The sequence below is a fragment of the Hyaena hyaena genome, unplaced genomic scaffold, assembly GCF_003009895.1.
Source record: "Hyaena hyaena isolate Hyena2069 unplaced genomic scaffold, ASM300989v1 scaffold_149, whole genome shotgun sequence".
Classification (NCBI taxonomy): Eukaryota; Metazoa; Chordata; class Mammalia; order Carnivora; family Hyaenidae; genus Hyaena; species Hyaena hyaena.
Window position 1 is genome coordinate 304,525 of NW_024080781.1, and position 18,188 is coordinate 322,712.

General features: G+C 41.9%; 1 protein-coding gene across 1 annotated transcript in view; it reads left to right on the forward strand.

Annotated features, from left to right (window-relative positions):
- The first annotated feature begins 317 nt into the window (after positions 1–317).
- The window catches only part of RAPGEF5 (Rap guanine nucleotide exchange factor 5), a 223,580-nt gene continuing 205,709 nt past the window's right edge, over positions 318–18,188 (forward strand). The window contains exon 1 of the mRNA XM_039238850.1: positions 318–554. Coding sequence (XP_039094781.1) covers positions 318–554 — 237 coding nt within the window. The remainder of the gene's footprint in view (positions 555–18,188) is intronic.

Consider the following 18,188-nt stretch of genomic DNA (forward strand, 5'->3'; position numbering starts at 1 on the left):
GTGTCCCACCCTCTTCCTCTAGGGTTCCGGGAGGGGCTGCGGGGCGGGGGGGGGGGCAGGCCGCGGGCGGAGGTGAGCCGCGCGGGGGGTTGAGGGAGGCGGGGCGGGGCGGGGCTCGGCGCACCTGGGCGGGGAGGGGGAGGTGCGCGGGGCCGAGCCTGCCGGGGGCCGCGGCGCGCGCCAATGGGCAGCGGCTGGCAGCGCGCCCCGCGCCCGAGCCGCAGTCGCGCCCTCTCGCTGCCTGGCGAAGGCGCGGACGGCGCGCGGAGGCGAGCGCGGGGGAGACGAGCTGCCGGCGCCACAGCCGCCGTCAGGGCATGAGGATGGCCGTGGGCTCCGTCAAGATGCAGCCGCCGTGCGAGAGCCCGGCCCTGGCCGCGGCGGCGGCGGCGGCGGCGGCGGCGGCGGACGGTGCCCTGCGCCGCAGCCCCAGCGCCCGCGAGCAGGCGCGCGAGCAGCCGCCGGCGCCGCCGCGGCCGCGGCTGAGGGACCTGCCGGCGCTGCTGCGGAGCGGGCTCACCCTGCGGAGGAAGCGGAGCGCCGCCGGGGCCCGGGTGAGTGGCCCGGACCGGCCGGGCCCCTGTGGGCACGGGCGGCGCGCACGTGGAGCCCGCGCCCACCCTCCCGGGCCGCAGAGGGGGCATCTGCAAGTTGGGGAGGTGGCGGAAGGGGCGCCCTCGTGCGGGGTCCCGGGACCGCAGGGTCGTGGGGTGATCCCGGCGAGCGACGGCTTCCCCTTCCCCTAGATGCACCTGACTTGACCCAGGGGCACCTGGATTGAGAGCTGCGGACCGTGGGCAACGCCGGAAGAAGGGCGGTTTGCCTCTCCCCAGAGGGGAAGCTGCAGGTGTCCCGTACCTAACAGTCGGCCAGCCCTGTCCCGACAGCAAGCCTCAGGCCCCGCAAATGGGAGCCCACTTTGCCGGAGGTGTGAGACCTGTGAGCATGTCTGGGACGCCCCGTGGCAAGCTCTGGGCATCAGGACTGGCTCTGGCCGCCGCCGCCACCGCCGCCGAGGTGGAGGCACAAAAGTTCCCCAGGCGAGCTTTTAGCTCCGGGGTTCTGGAGACTCCAGCACTTAATATTTGATGACGCCCCCTTGAGCAGAAGGGGGCACACCCCTCAGAATCTTAAATATTGACTTCCTGATGGTGTGTTCAGATATGATTTCCTGGTGAAGGAGTGTCCTTGGTGGTGCATCTAAGCGCGTTTAATGGCCTGAGCGGGTCGGACATGTTTTGTTTGTTAAGAAAAAGCGGGATGAGCTGATGATTTTCTCCTGGGATCTTTCACAAGCCACTCAGGAGGCCCTAATGGGGCCTCTGGCAAAAGGGCTGACTTACTCAGGTTTTTCTGCCCACCAGGGTTTTGGGGCAATTTTGGTATGTTCTACTCAGTTCTTTCGAATTTGTCACCATTAAGGAGTCTTTACCGAGAAGCTGCAACAGTGTCGTTTGGGAAGGGAGTGGAGGGGTCCCGTAATAAATTGAAGTCTTGGTTGTCTGCTTTAAAAGGAGACCTTACTGGAAGACGCTTAGCTCTTGCAAAGATCGGTTTGTGGAAAAGTGAGAATTGGCGAGAAACATTTGTTTTGGTGTGGCTTCTTTGAGCAAGGAAGGATCTGAATTTGTGTAGGTCTTCAGTCTGTCCAGGTTGTGTTTCTCCTTTCTAACACATTTTCCTCCCAGTGTAGGGGATGACTGTACACGATCTACTCAGAAGGATATTCAGAGGATTAGCCAGGTGTAGGGCGTCTTAAAGTCCATGACCAGTGGAGTTGAGGAATTGCCCACAAGTGACCTTAACATGGGGCATACAAGATTGTTTGCAAAGAAAGCAAGGAAATGTGTCCCAGAGACATGATAGCTGAATAAACACAAGAATCAGAGTTATAGACTTTGCAGGAATCTAGGGGAAAGTAGGTCAAATCGTGTTCCTATTATCCTTGACAGTTACTTTTTCATGGCACAGACTAGGAAGACGTGAGGGCAGCCAGGCAATCTGTGATGGGAATTGCTGAGGGTTCCTGTATAAATAGATCCGTGTGTTCATCTGCATAAGGCCTTGTGTTTCTTGTTGCCTGGGCTGATGTCATCCGCCTTGCCAACGTAGATATTTACTCTTCTTAATTATTCTGAACGTGGTTATTTCCAACAATAGATACTTCATTAACCCTTCTGTGATCCTAATCCTGTATTGCTTTGGGACATTCCAAACACATTTCCTAAGTGCATGGCTAGTTTCTTACTGGGGAAAGATTGTCAAGTTTTCCAATGTTGGAAACCCATACTTTTCCACTGTTTCCCCTTCCTTCGGTTTTGGAGCCATTTTTGTGATTTTGGAACCTTCCCTAACAAGGAGAGAAGAAGGAATTTGAAAGAAAAAAAAGCAGGTGAACTATGTACCCGCATTAGTCTGTCAGGCTGCTGTAACAAAATGCCATAGACAGGGTGGCTTAAACAACAGAAATTTGTTTTCTCACAGTTCTCGAGGCTGGACAGTCCAAGATCAAGGTGCCAGCAGATTTTGTTTCCGGTGAGAGCTCTCTTCCTGGCTTGCTTGCTTGGCGTGCGCCATTCCTTGGTGCACATGGATGGAAGGAGAGCTCTGTCCCGCTCTTGCTTTTCTCTTGAGTCCTCTTAAGTTTCTCTTAAGTCTTTTCTTTCTCTTAAGTCCACTAATTCCATCCTGGAATCTCCACCCTCATGACCCAGTCTACTTCTAAATACCTCCCAAAGGCTCCACCTCTCAATGCCATCACAGTAGGGAGTAGGGCTTCAACATATGAATTTTGAAGGAACACAGACATTCAGTCTATGACAGAACGTGTATGTAGGAAAGAGAAAAACAGGTGGGATAGGTATCAAGCCAGTTGGTGATTTGCGAGCATCTGGGGTTATCTGGTTAGCTCTTTAATTAAAGCAGTGATGCTCATGCAAACAAGTCATGACTTAGAACCTTCTGTGGACTTTTAATTTTGTATTCTATGAGCTGTACCTCCAGGTTACCACTGAGTGATTGTAGGGACCAATTAACACAAATTCATTACCTCTGGATTAAAAAAAAAAAAGGCAGTTCTAGGTATCACACAAGTTGGTAAGAAAGTTTGCAGTTTCTGTATTGACCAAGATTTGATTTAGGAGTACCTGTGGTACTTGTCCATGCAGCCTTGGGCCCTCACAAATCTGGACAATCTGACATCAGCCGTCATCAGGTAAACTCTTTGTAGGATGTGTTGCCCAACTCAGGTGCCTGGTAGGCTGTCTCTTACTGGGAAAAATTATGCTGACATTTCGTTAATATTGCAGAACTCCTGTGTTCCTCGGTTCAGTCATTTCTAATCATATTGAACCCCGACTGATTAAGACTCTGCTAAGTGGAGAATGTCTAAATTTTGCTTTGTGGGAGGACCCTAGCTACCTCCTAAAATCAGTAGTAAAGTAAGGCGCGGCTTGAATTCCCACCAAAACCCTTCAGTCATTTTTGAAAACTGTGTTACGGAGATTATGAGAAACACCATGCTAAATACCCAGGCTTCAACAGTTATTAACATTTTGTCAGTCTTGTTTCATTTATTTCTCTTCCCGGTAATTTTTTTGTGGGACCTGGTGTATTTTATTCTATTTTAAGTTTGTTTATTTATTTTGAGGGGGGAGGAGGGGCAGAAAGAGAGGGAGAGAGAGAATCCCAAGCAGGCTCTGTGCTGTCAGTGCAGAGCCTGAGGTGGGCTCGAACTCATGAGCTGTGAGATCCTGACCTGAGCTGAAATCAAGAGATGGACCTTTAACCTACTGAGCCACCCAGGCACCCCTGGGGATGGTGTATTTTAAAGCCAAATCCTAAACATGTTGTCATCTTACTCATAAATGTGTCAGTGTACATTTCTGATAAGGACTTTTTTTTTCTTAACAACAACAACAAAAGACAAACCCAAAGATATCTATGCCTTTTTCTCACCTAAAAATATTAACAATGATTTCCTAATATGATTCCCATAGTCACATATTCTCAAATATGTCTTTTTACTTGTGATTTGTTGGAATCAGGAGCTAAACACAGTCCACATTGTGTTGTTAGGTTTTTAAATCTATTTTATTTTATAGTTGTTCCCCTTCCCTTCCTTTTTCATGCCACTGATTTGATGGAGAGAGAGACCACAGGTCTGGTAGAATGATCTGTTTTCTGGGCCAATTTCTCACTGGTGTCATTTAGCTTGTTTCTCTCTTCCCCATGTCTCCTGTACTAATGTAGTTAGATATAGAGGGCTGATTAGATTTAGATTCAAAGGCAAGCATCCTTTGTAGGTGGTGCTGTGTAAAATCTGTTGTATCACAGTCACCAGACCCATGATGTATGGATGTCTCTTTGAGATGTTAAGATTGATTAGTGGGTTCAGGTAGAGTCAACTTGCCTTTCACCTAATGATCTTAGCATCCATAGATGCTTGTAGCCTAGATGCATTTCATTAGGGATTGCAAAATGGTGATGATCTAAATCTATCATTTCTCTTGCATTTATTAATGGGTATTTTGTCTGTAAACTTACCCCCCTAACCTCCTGAAATGCAGGTTGTGTGGGAAAGACAAAGAAACATTTTTTTTCCCTTTTATCAGTTTGCTGAGTAATGATTTGGTGTCCTAACAGTCTCTCATGATAATCAATGAGTTTTTCTTTTTTAAGTATCACTAAGAACTTGTAGATCTCAATGTAGTTATTTCCATCCATTGCAGTCAATATTCTTTTTGACCCTTAATTTGTCTTTATCTGTTGTATACTTTTTACAAGGGCCCAGTAGTCTGTGATACCTTTCTTGCTTTCTGGCACAAGATATGGTAAACTTATCTTGTCCATCGTGTGCTCTAGATCTGAAATCAGCCATTTTCCCAAAGGGGACTAATTTTTTTTTTTTTTTATTGAAAACTTCATTTCCCCCCAACCTTTGCCTCTCTTAGCGATTGCATTATTTTTTACCTTGGTCTTAGATCTCATATCATAAGTTTTTGTTTCTTCTTAAATTCTTCTCATCAGGCTGCTTCTAAGACAGTCATTTTCTCCCTCTAATAAAATAGCTGGTAACTACCATTCCCTTTTTCTATATATACTGTCAAATTGCTGGGACTGACTTATTTTGGGCTTTGGCGGCTGTGATCTTTTCTGCAGCATTCTACCTCTTTCATCTCAGAATCTGTTTCATTTTCAGCAGGCAGAATGATTCACCAATTGTGCCAAATTGTTCACCAAACAGTGACGGTCAGCCTTCAGCTTATTAGTCTTCTGTCCTCTGATTTCTTCTCACTCAGGCAGAGTCCCTGTGGCATGGCAGGTGCTCTAGAAACTTGGGAAATTGGAAGAACAGCTAGTGGCTCTCTGCATGAGGTTCTCTCTGTTCAGTTGGAGTCTCTACTTGGATGATTCCTTCTCAAAAAAGAACAAGGGAGCCCATTTCCTTTGTCCAAGATGGAGTGTTTTAAGTGTATTTAACACCCTCCTCTGCTGGAAATAAGACCTTGTCGATTGAGAAACACATGCTGCTTCAAGTTGTACCAGTATGCCCAAGTATAGTCCTTTTGTACACATACCGTACAGGCAAAGTATGTAATTTCAATTTGTTCTTTGCATTTAAATTAAAATCGGTTGCTGACACTTCATAGCACTTAATTATGTGCCATGCATGTTCTGATATAAACTTCAGCCCTCATAACGAGCGTATGAGTTAGATGCTATTTGCATTCTACAGACAAGGAAACTGGAACACAGATGTAAGTTGCCCAAGAATGTGGGGGCTGAGGGAGATTTGAACCTAGCCAGTCTGGTTCCATAGTCTCTGATCTGAATTGTCTCTCTGGTTTTCCTCAAATGCAAGGAGGACAAAGGGTCTATTTTAGTCTAAACTAATTAGCCTACAGTACCTGTTGATATTACCTTACAACTCTGAGAGGGGTCAGTAAATGCTGTTGATAACTAGCTGTTAATCTTTCTTTCATTTGAGCGCTCTGAGGCTTGTGATAGACTTACTGGGTGTGGGGGCAGGGAGGGAGGGGAAATATTGTTAAATAGCTACTAATATTGACTAAAATTGAAAGTGGCATTCAGTGTGTCATAAGCAAAAATCACCCAGGCCCACCTTGATCAAGGCCAATACAAAAATTTGTGGATTTGCTTGCTTGCTTTTTTCTTATCTGCTTATGGTAGCCTGTCAGAGATAAGGGCCATTAAGGGAGGCATGCATTTTCCAGGGAAGGTGAGTCAGATCAGATAGGAGGGACATTTGATGATCTTATTTGAGAAACATTGACTTTGTACAGCTCGAACCTTGATACCATAAAACTATGTGGACCATGGCTACAAATAAAGTGAAACTACACAAATGCCACCTCTAAAAATATTTATTTGAGAAGAAAAGAAATTATAAATTCATTTTTTCTACTTTAATTTCATATAAATTCTAGTAAAGGATCTCAATGGCAAATTAATGCCCTATTTACTTCCTTTCTCTCTCCTCTGACTCCTGGCATAGGCTTTGGTTGCAAAATTAGATCCAAGGAAAAGAGCATGCTCTGTGGCTTCAGAAACTGGGTTTGGATTTTAGTGCCATCATTTTGTAGCCTTATGTGAATTATTCTTGGAGCTCTCCAAGCCTCCTTTCTTCCTCTAGAATGATATACATCGTAGATCAGGTTTTTCCAAAAATAGAGACAATGTATGGAAAATTTGGGGTGTGTTGGAGCTTAAATTTTTCCTTCCGCAGCCAGATGCTTATTCTGAGCAAATTGACATTTATAGACGTATTTATAGGAGTCTAGTGACAACATTTTTTTGCTTTTGCATGCAATGTCAGGTTCCATGTTTTTTAAAAACGTGATATCCTAACATTTAGTGAATATTTTAGATGTTATCTAAATACTGGTACCATAACAAAATATCCTCAGTTTCACATTTGCACTGTTTCTTAAATTGACTTGGCAGTAATGGGTAGCTTGTGTAGCTGAAAATAGATGGAAAGGTGGGAGATAAGTCACTGGTGATGACTTTGAGTACTTGTGATTTTTTTGCATCAATGTTGCATAACAACCTTTATTAGGAACACTGATAACCCCAGTAATGGTATGCAACCTGAGAGTAGTTGGTGAGAAGTTAGAAAGTTTCATGCTAAGGCAAAATAGTTAAAATCAATGACTTATTATTTTGTGGTGAATTGTTATTGTGATAAATCATTCATAAATGGATGTGGGAAAGGGATGGTCAACAGACACCAGTGTAAATACTGGCACATCTTTATCAGATTAAAACTTCAATAGTCTCCTAAAGGGAGGAGGTATTTTCACCTATGAGGAAACTACAGCCCAGAGAGGTTAAGTAACTTTTCCATGGTCACCCAGCTAGAAACTAGTAGAGGCAGAATGGAACCCAAGATTGTCTGATTCCAAAATCTATGGCCTTTCCTCAGTACCATGCTGTCTAAGATTTTGACATAATTATAGCCTGTGGTATATTGAAACAGTAGATGTATAAGATGTTTCAAGTCAGTACAAAACATGGCTCATTTTCTTTCGGATGTCTTCAGTAAATGGCTTCCAGGATCAGTCTTTAATTATTCATAAGGTTGACAGTGGCTTGCTAGCAGCTCTTCCTCATCTACCAGCAATACCAGTCATTGTACAAGAAAGAAGGTTTGATGTGACTCATCCCAGAAGCCATTGTTTTCCCAGGAGGTTTGGAAGCTGCCTAGCTCCATAGTACAAATGTACTTGGACATTTATAAAGCAAGCAGTTTCCTCTAGAAGATAAAGAAGAAAAGGAGGAGTTTCTTGTAACTCAGGACTTGGGTTCCCCATTGCAACTTGTTTGCTCTTTAAGAAACTTCAAGAAGGGAGAAGTATGCATACCTGTCAAAGTAGCTGAATCCATTTACAATTGAATAAAATCATTGAGAATATACAAATATACTAATAAAATTAAACTTACATATATTTACCTTTTAATATGATATTACTACCATAACAAGTAACTCTTTTTAAAAAATTCCAGACCTTTTTAAGAATCAAAGGATAGCATCCCAGAAAAATGCACATACTGATGTAATTTTTGCATCTCATTTCAGAGGGCTTATGGATATTTTGAAGCCTGGTTACCACATTCCCTCTAATTAAAAAGCCCTTCCCTACTCTGACTTCTAGAGGGTACAACCATGGTTCTATCATTATTTTACTTTTTATCTTTGTTTCTTCTAAACATTTAGCATAGCATCAAGCACTCATTTAGTTGTCAGTTAAATATTTCCTTGAATGTACACATTTTTTCAGTGTGTTGAATTAGAAATTGTTTGCCTGTGAATGTAGCAGATGCTACCAGTGATCCCAGGTAGATGGTGGTAGTGATAACCTATTATTGTTGAACAAATCCTATCATATTTATGGTGTTGGGGTTGTTTGGAATACTTTAAGACTATAAACCCATTTAATCCTCATAACAACATGTGTGGCAGACACTTTCCTTGTGTTCTTTCTTCCCCAAGAGGGGAACAGAGAGGTACAGAGGTATTTTGGTACTTCCCAAAATGAGGTGCAGAGAGGCTAAGGAAGATGCCTGACATCACCCACTAAGTGGAAGAGCCAAGATTTGAACCGAGGAAGTCAGGCTCCATATTATGAGGTCTACCTATTCTGGTGTATCCTCTTTCTAAATAAAATAATTAATTTATTTCCTTAACTACAGTGTATCTTTTAAAAAAAAATTCAACGCTTTCGAAATAGGGATGTGTATTAAAGTTGATGTGATGGTTTGGGATACTTCTTTTCCGCCCTGTAAAACTATTATTAAATTGATGGTATGTCTCAAAATTTTGCTACCATAGAATAAAGGAACTATAGTAAGTTCTGTTTTAGTTTTTAAATGTAGCTTCATACTTTATTTGCAGAAATATCGAAGTAAATCACAGCTTTAAAACAGTACATATAAACACAACCATGTCTATTTATGAAGTGTGCAAGATGTAAGTTAAGATTATATTAACAATTTATATGAACTCTGATATTGCTTGGGTAACAATTTAAATGTCAGAGGAGAATAAGTTCAAAATTTTCCTACAAAAAGCATGAGTAGCCTCAGAGTAATGTTGAAGATTTAAGAAACAAATTCTTCTAAGTGGAATTTTATGTATATGTATATTTTATATTATATATTATACATAATTTATATAGTTTATATAAAATAAATTTATATTATGTGTGATTATATATAATTCATCATATGTAATATGTTATATAATTTATTTTACAATTGTATTTACACTTAATGTACATTTTAAATTATATTTATATTTAAATTTAATTTATGATTTATTGTATATAATGTTTATAATGTATAATTATATATATAATTTGTTACATAATTTATATATAATTTAATGCTTTCTTCACAGGTTTTTTACAGTAAAATTTAAAAGTTAAACTTATATAAATTTATTAGCTTTTGAGCTAAGAACTATGAATATACCCAAATGATCATAGATTTAGACTTCTTTGAGTCACTACTTTGTGTGTTGAGTTGGCCAATTTTACCTTCTGTGAGTCAGTTAAACTTTAAAAATTTTATCTGCTTTGTTCATAAGGCATTGGCTTCTCCCTTAACATGCTTTCATTTTGCACTATTTGTGTTATCTGTGGAAAAAAACCTTTACTAAATTAAAGAGTTCTGAAAGCCAGGGCTTCTGCAATCCAGCCGGTTGTCTTCCTGTATTTTTTTCCTAACTGGTCTGGCAACTTAAACTCCAGCCCCATTGGTGGCTTTGTTGTTTAGTTGAATTTGACTTTGTCAAATCATTTACCTGCAGCTGTTCTGTGGTGTACATGCAAATACTTGTGATTGCCCAACACTTACACCTTTGGGTGCTGACTGTAAATTTGCTTTACTCTCTCGTGTTACTATTGCGGGAAGTGAACAGCTTATCACTGCTGTTTGGTCTAACACTCTAAATGTTGACTATAATGAACAAACACTACAGATGATTTGCTCCATCATTTTGTGCTGTGAATTTATATATAGGTATGAACTCTTTTGTAGAGAAAAAGTAGGAAAGATGTGTCATGATACCTTTTAGAAATCAGGGCAGGTATTATGCCTATTTCAATCTATTAAGATAGAATTTGGGTGGATCAGTAGTTAAGAGTCACAACTTTGGCTCAGGTCACGATCTCAGGGTTAGTGCGTTTGAGCCCCACATCGGGCTTCATGCTGACAGTGTGGAGCCTGCTTGGGATTCTCTCTCTCCCTCTCTCTCTGCTCCTCCCCGACTTGCACTTTTTCTCTCTCCTAAAAATAAATTAAAAAAATAGAATTTGGCTATAATACATAAACATTTTTCTATATGTTTGTCACTTAGCAATTGTGTGATGTGGAATAAGTTAAATACCCTTTCTGAGTCTTTATCCCTAATACCATTGCTCTGTCGTGGGAAACGATAGTGGGATAAAGGTCCAATTTTCATTTCTTGCTCTTTGTCTACCAAGGTCTGAGAAGTGGCCTTTCTCTATTGAGATGCCAGCTCAACCCCGGAGCACTTCGGGAGTCATCTTAGACAAATGGGAAGATGGATCATTAATATGCACCACATCCCTTGAGTTGGGGAGGGGAAGATGGTACATTAATAGAAAGAGCATTTGAACAGGCAGGAAGAATCTGATTAAATTAAGAGTCTGTCATATGAAAAGGGTAAAAAGAACATATCTATAAATCTATTTCTAAAAGATTAACTTATTTGGCCATAAACAGGATTCTCTGAGAGGTGTCAGAAGAGAACTTGACAGCCAACTCTTTGTGTCTGGGGAGATCTTACCAGGTAGTTTTATCTTCTTTTAGATAAGAGGTTTGTTGCTATTTCTTATCCTCACTGAAAGCTGTTTCTTTGCCTCAAATCGACATCAGTATTTATTTTCCTCTACTATTTTAAATGTATCACTAATCTTCAAATAGCATCCATTGGTGCATTCAAATTTCCTATTCTTCTTGGCACGTAATTCCTTAAAAAGAAAGCAGCCTAGTCATATTTTAATCTAGAATATCGTATGAATTTTGAGCTTAAAAAATAGCAAATTGAGTTAATAGTTGGCTGTTCACTCTGCTGTCTTTTATATCATGACTTACATTTACATAGTGATTTCACATACATTCTTATTTTAATGTTTTCATAACTCTGGATTAAAGTATTTTTTTTCTTATATAGATTTGAAGGCAAGTTACAGAGTTTTTTTTATATGCCACAATCTCACCATCTGTGAAGCAAAGATAGGGTGGTGAGACTGAGTAAATTAATATGTGAAGGCTATTAAGAGAGGTAGTTATGCAGAAAAAACTTAGTGTGAGTTGCTGCTGTTGTCATTGCCATCATCATCATCAACATCATCATCATTGCCTGAAATGACAGATGAGCGAGTCCAAGGTCCCTTTGAAAATCCCTTTGAAAAACTGAAAGGGGTCTTACTGGTTATATTAATGGCAATTAAGTGAGAGAACTAAGACTCAAACATTGCTGTCTCACTGAAGGTCATAGTAAGGAAGTTAAAAGAGTGAGGGGCTCTATATCCTAGACTCCTGTTTAGTCCAAGGATCTCTCTTAGATTATCTGTGGATTTCCTAAGGTCCCTATCTCAACTCTCTAAAACCAAAAGACTTCTAAAATTTCAGCATACTTGACGATCCCTGAAGGGCTTGTGAAAACACAGATTCCGAGGTCCCCATACTTAGACACTATCCAGTAACTTACAGGTGAGGCCCAAGAATCTGCATTTCTGTCTAGTTCCAAGTGATGCTGCTGGTCCATCGACCACACTTAGTAGCACTGGTCTAAAGGCTGCACAAATTTGGTGACCTTCAAAATCAGAAACTTACTAAGGCCAGGAGTCTCCCTGATTTTCTATTTGCCACCTCCATGATAGAAGGACAAACCAAGATGGAGAACCATGACTATGAGAATTTTATCAAATTAATAGTGTTGGAAAGTACATCGTACTGGTTTTTACAGAGTGGCAGTTGAAAAAGAAGTGATGAATATTTGAAACATAAAGAGTTCATGGTACCTTTGCCGAATATTCTGTTTATCCATCCCACGTATTTTCTATCCTTTTTTGTGCTAGTCTATGCCTTGGAGGCTGCCTCTGGGTATTCATCACTAAGGACTTTGGTTGGGTTTCAGTCAGTGGAAGGCCAGGAGGAAAAGGAAGTCAGGAGTATCTGTCCCTTGTGCTCTCTCCTTTTCAGTGGTGATGGCAGCGACCATCTATAAGTAACTACCACTGGGCAGTTTCTCCTCAATTGCTTGGGTCCTTTCCAACCTCTAGCAAAGCTGTGTCTTTTCCTAGTCCCTCCCACTTGTGGCTTTTAAAGGCTTGTCATTACTAGCTCTTATGTGCTGCAACATCACTTCTGGGGTCTCTGAACCTTACCTGCACATCTTTGATAGGCTCTTTTCTGAGAGGACCCTTGACTGATATAGAATCCCAAGGAAGAGCAGAGTTGGGAAGAGTGACAGTAGAAGGTATAGCCTTGGTGAGAAGAATTTCATGAGTGGAGTGGACATTGGCAGTGACTGAGGCAAGGAATCCAACCTAGCCCCTGAAGTTTAGGTGGAAGGTGAGGGCGAGGAGTGCCGTCGAGGAGAGACAGAGCCTGGCCTCTAAGGCGATGCTGGGATTAACAAAAGGTCCCGAGAAGTCCCTGGTAAGAAGCTGAAAATTGTGCTGGAATGTGACTGAGTGCCATTCCTGCATCATTCCTTTGCACAGACTTGGACAGCTAGAGTTCATGATCAGGGATGCTTTTACATGAGGACTTTGCATCCCTTTTCTATGGTTGCCTTAGTTTTGTTTTTGTTTTCTCCTGTCCCTGCCTTTTTCCCAGACACCCTTAACATTGCTAGTCTGTACATAGAACTTATAAGACCTTTATGTGCTACTTTGATCTTGGTTAATTTTGTTGCAATATATAGAACGTGTTCTGAAATGTCTGTGAACACTGCATTCACAAAGTAACAAACAGTTGAATAGAATAATTACACCTTCAGTTCCTTTGCCCATGGGTTCCAGGGGTGGGCGTGTCAATAAGATAAAAACTATTTTTCATGGTTTTGGTGCTCCGCCGAGTCATCTTCTACAGTCCCCTCACCATGAAGCAGGGCTACACTACAAACTCGTACCAGTTCTGTGCGTTTATTGGTTCTCTTATATTAAGATGTTATACTCAGGATAAAACTACTTCATACCCTTTGTAAATAGTTTTGGGGTAGTACAGGTTGAGTGCTACCAATGTCTAAATACTTTGTCTTGACAGATGAAACATTTAGAGACAAAACAAGTCATTGATGCCAAATTTTCTATTGTTGAAATCTTTTAGGAAGAAAAAAATGTTCTCTATGAAGGAAAAATTAACTCTAGAACTTTTCCCCTCCCTTTCTGGGATTTCATGTATTTATGTGTCAGAAAACATGGGTGTGTGACAGAGTTGGGGCTGTGAGCTCTTCGAACCAGGGCAGACCATGATGAATCTTCCCATGTTACCCGCTGTGCACAGATTCAAGGCATATGAGCCCCTTGTCTTTGCTCCATCTTCTCTCCTTTCTGGTCACTCATCCAATGAGGCTTGGTGGCTGGGCACAGGGAAAGGAACCCTGCTATGCCAGGAAGGGCATGGAGCCCTAGATGAGGGCTGCCCAGAAGTGGAAGTGTGCGAGCGTTACCTGTTCACCTGTTAGTGCAAACTTACCAGAGGGAGTTAGAGGGGTTCTAGTGCAAATGAAACTGCTTAGGGAGTCCAGATCCTGTTCAGGGAGCAAAGGGGAGCTCAGTGTGGAGGAGCGGGCTGGCTGGGGCCCACGAAGGCATGCTTTCTCATCCCCAACACTTGTTTCCACCTCTAGTCTAGAGCCAGAGTCTGCCCAATCCCCCTTACTGGGGAAGGAGCGCTTCCTTTTCTTGGGCTTCTAGGGCTTCTTAGGGTTTCTCTGGGTTGGCCCCAAGAAATCTCTGGTTAGTCTTTCACCTGGTTTTTTGAAGACTCATCTCCTTACTCACTTCCCTTGGGATGAGCCATCCATCTTCCTTTGGGTCTGGTTTCCTTTGGCTGTACCATACCTGTTTTCTTCTTCTCTTCCCCTCCCAACCTTTATTCCTTTAAGGCTTTGCTCGTGGGCTGTTTGCCCAGAATGTCTTCTCTGAACCAGCTCATCCTATTGTTTGCTTTCCTTGCTTCATTGCACAGCCCTCCTGTTTCTTCATCCTTTATTGTTTACCTGGCCTCTGCCGAGGGCTGTTTCCTATGGAAGGGGGTGCTCTTTTTAGGACTTGGGGTGATTCAGCCCACTTTTGCTTGTGTTGAAGAGAATTATGTCAAAACTCTCAAGGAAGCCCTCATCCAACCTCCTCTGACATTTTTTAAGGTGATTTACAGCATTTATTCCCTCCTCCTGCCTTGACTCCTTCTCCCCTCTCCCCGACCTCCCCTACCCCAAAAGAAGAGGGACTTTTGCAAGGGTAACCATTACCTAACTGGTATACATTATCAGATAAAGAGTTTACAACTATATTGCTTATTAGCATTACATTTTCAAAACTACATCCTTTAAATAGGGACTTCCATTCTAGTCCACAGATGTATACAAGAAGATATTGCTCTGGTAAGAAGTAAGGTTGTTAAGTTCAAAATCAGTTTTCTTTCTTAATGACTGTCATAAATGTAGAAGCTTCAGGGTGCCTGGGTGGCTCAGTTGGTTAATCATCAGACTGTAGCTCAGGTCATGATCTCATAGCTTCTGAGTTCGAGCCCCATGTCGGGCTCTGTGCTGACAGCTCAGAGCCTGGAACCTACTTCAGATTCTGTGTCTCCCTCTCTTTCTCCACTCCTCCCCTGCTCACACCCTGTCTCTGTCTTTCTCAAAAATAAATAAACATTAAAAAAAATATAGAAACTTCTATGTAAGCAATTAGCTTTGGGAGTACATAGCTAGACAGAAGACAAAGTATAGTGGATTAATGATTTTGTTAATTGTTCTTTCACTGCAAGGCAGCTTCTTGTAACCTAGCACCTGCTTTTCCCATCTCAGTCGGCCACCCAGTGCGGTCATCCCCACTTGTGTATTTCCTGGTATTTTTTCTTCCTTCTAAAAATCTGTGTTACACAGAACTATCTGATTTGTCAGTCAGCTGATCTAGGTTTTGCTGCAGTAACAAAAATACACCAAAATCTGTGTGGCTTAACCCAACCAAGTTTATTGCTTGCTTACAAAAAGACCCTCTTGTGTCTGGATCCTCTTCAGGGTAGCTGTCCTCTATGTGGTCCACTCCTTCCATCTTAGGATGTTTCCATGTCATCACCCTCCACAGTGACTACAACATGTGAAGAAAGAGCGGAGAATTTCACACGGGCATTTAAGTGCTTCCACCTGAAGTGACTTTGGCTCATACCTCATTGGCCAGAGCGAGTCCTACTGCTTCAGTAATTACAAAGTCCTGGAGAAGTATCCTCCTCCTAGGAGCTTTGAAGGAGAAGAGAAGAACCAGTATTAGTAACATCTACATTGGGCATCAGAAGCTGAGAATATGGAAATGAATAAAGCCATGATCCCAATCTTAAGTCCAGCAAGGGAGATAAACATGTTAATAGTATTTACAATCTAGTTTTATAGAACTATACAAGTTACAAAATACATAACATCATAACGATGCTATCATCTACTGTGATAGGACAGAAAGTACCCTGGGGATGCAGAGGGAAAGAACCTGCCTCCCTGAGCCTGGAGATGAGAGGAAAACTTCAGAGTGGAGGTGACATAAGGGCTGGGGTTTGTCACTTGCCAGGTTTAGATCTACACTGCCTTGGTAAGAGTGGTTTCTGATTTTATTTTATGTGCTGTATAACATCTAACCTAACACTTTGGGATACAGCTCTAGGAAATAGCCTTTCTTTTTCTGTAAGACCTCAGAAAAGAAATGAAAGCCATCAGCAGTAGAACAGATCTGCTAGTTCATATGAAATGCAACACAAAGGTCTCCTTGCAATGAAGACTTAACAAAAACTACTTTTCCTGAGCAGTTAGTTATGCTGCTGACACTTCTTTGATGTCAAACATTTAAACTTGCTGTTACAGTATGACAGGAATAAAGGCAAGTGTAAAATAACAATCAAGGCTAGTTATTAGGCAACAAAGGTTGCATATACAGTACTTTGATTTGCCCAGAGATTCTGACATATTTTACATTAGATATAAATGTGAGTGGTGTGTTAACAGTGCACAGAATTTGCTTTATAGACAAGAGTCTTATCCCCAGATCTAATAAAGTTGTATTCTTATCCTCCTTCACCGCTTTAGCCCTACTGGCCTTCTTGGGGATCCTCCATCACGCCAGGCACGCTCCCACCTCAGGGCCTTTGCACCTGCAGTTTTCTCTGTCTGAACCTGATTTTCTTCAGATAACCATTCACCTGGTTTAAGTCTCTGCTCAAAGACCATTCTCTTGAAGCCCGTTGGCCACTCTACAATTCTATATAGAAGCTATTCCTATTCCACCTTCTAACATAAATAATTGACAATTAGCTTATTTGTTTTGTCCATGATGCATCTCCAAGTACGTAAGCTACCTGAGGGCAAGGGTTGCCTGTTTCGTACATGGTTGTGTTTTTCATTCAGACCACTGCCTGGAGCATCGTAGGTTCTCAGTAATACTGGTTAAGCACATGGTGGGCGTTTCCATTAGAGCTCCTCTCAACTGTTCACAAAGTTGCATACTTCTGTGAATTTCCTCCTGTAAACCATGACCACTTTTAAACTCAATATTATAATGTATCTGCTACCTTCCCCTAGGGGAGCAAGAGTGAGGCTCATTTAAGAAGCTCATAGTCTGGTGGAGAAAGTTGTTTGATTGTGCTTATAATACTTAATTAAATTTAGTGAGTATTGGAGCGCCTAATACATGTAGATATTGAATAGGAGTCCTGAGTTCAGGAAGGTTACTGTTTTTAAGCGTAACATGCCAGGACTTAAGATTTGTCGCTTTGTGTCATGAACGTTCATAAGTAGCTCTTTCATGATGTTGTTTGGTTCAGCCCAGTGGCTCTCAGATTTTCCTCTGTCATGAGACACATGAAGTGTGGTGGTGCTGCTCACATGCTTGCCCATTCCAACGGTATGTTGAATTCTTGGTCAACAAACGGTGGATTATTTTTCTCATAAGAATTCCACCAAGCTATGCATGAAGCTGCTTTTCACCTTTGGTTCGCCCACTCAGGAAAGTATATTGGGAAAACCAATGTGCTTTGATTTAAAAAAAATTATTCATAAGCCTCAGTACTTCTCTTACTAATAATAAAGTTCTTGTGGCACATAGCAACTAAGTAAAAGGTGTCATGATGGCTTATGTAAGAATAATTGGTTTAGATGATATAGACTATGAGGAGAAAGGAGCTTGATTATTGATTAACAAAATTAAGGAAACTACTGGGTAGAGGTGGGATTTGAGGACTAACTAGTTAGTAAGGACAATAGATAGGGAAGACAGTAGAACAGGTCAGAATAGAAGGGAACATGGCATGTGATTGGGACATTGGGTTCAAGTCAGGTACAGGCTTAAAGGATTGGACTTGTAAACTGAGGGAAAATAATAAGTGATCTTGAGTTTGTCTTTGTATTAACCATGTTATCAGCATGGAAAATGCTGAGGGAAAACCTCTATACTATAGACTTTTCCAGACTTTGTGTTTAATTCCCTTGTAAAAAAAAATTTGTTTAATTATGATAAGCCTAGGGGCTCCTGGGTGGCTCAGTCAGTTAAGCGTCCAACTTCAGCTCAGGTTATGATCTCATGGTTTGTGGGTTTGAGCACCATGTCAGGCTCTGTGCTGACAGCTAGCTCAGAGCCTGGAGCCTGTTTCGGATTCTGTGTCTCCCTCTTTCTCTGACCCTCCCCTGTTCTTGCTGTCTCTCTCTATCAGAAATAAATAAAAAATTAAAAAAAAAATAAAAAAAAGAATGATAAGCCTTGGGACTCCTGGGTGTCTCAGTTGGTTAAGCATCCAACTTTGGCATAGGCCATGATCTCATGGTTAGTGGGTTGGAGCCCTGCGTCAGGCTCTGTGCTGACAGCTCAGAGCCTGGAGCCTGCTTCAGATTCTGTGTCTCCTCCTCCCTCTGCCCCTTCCTGCCT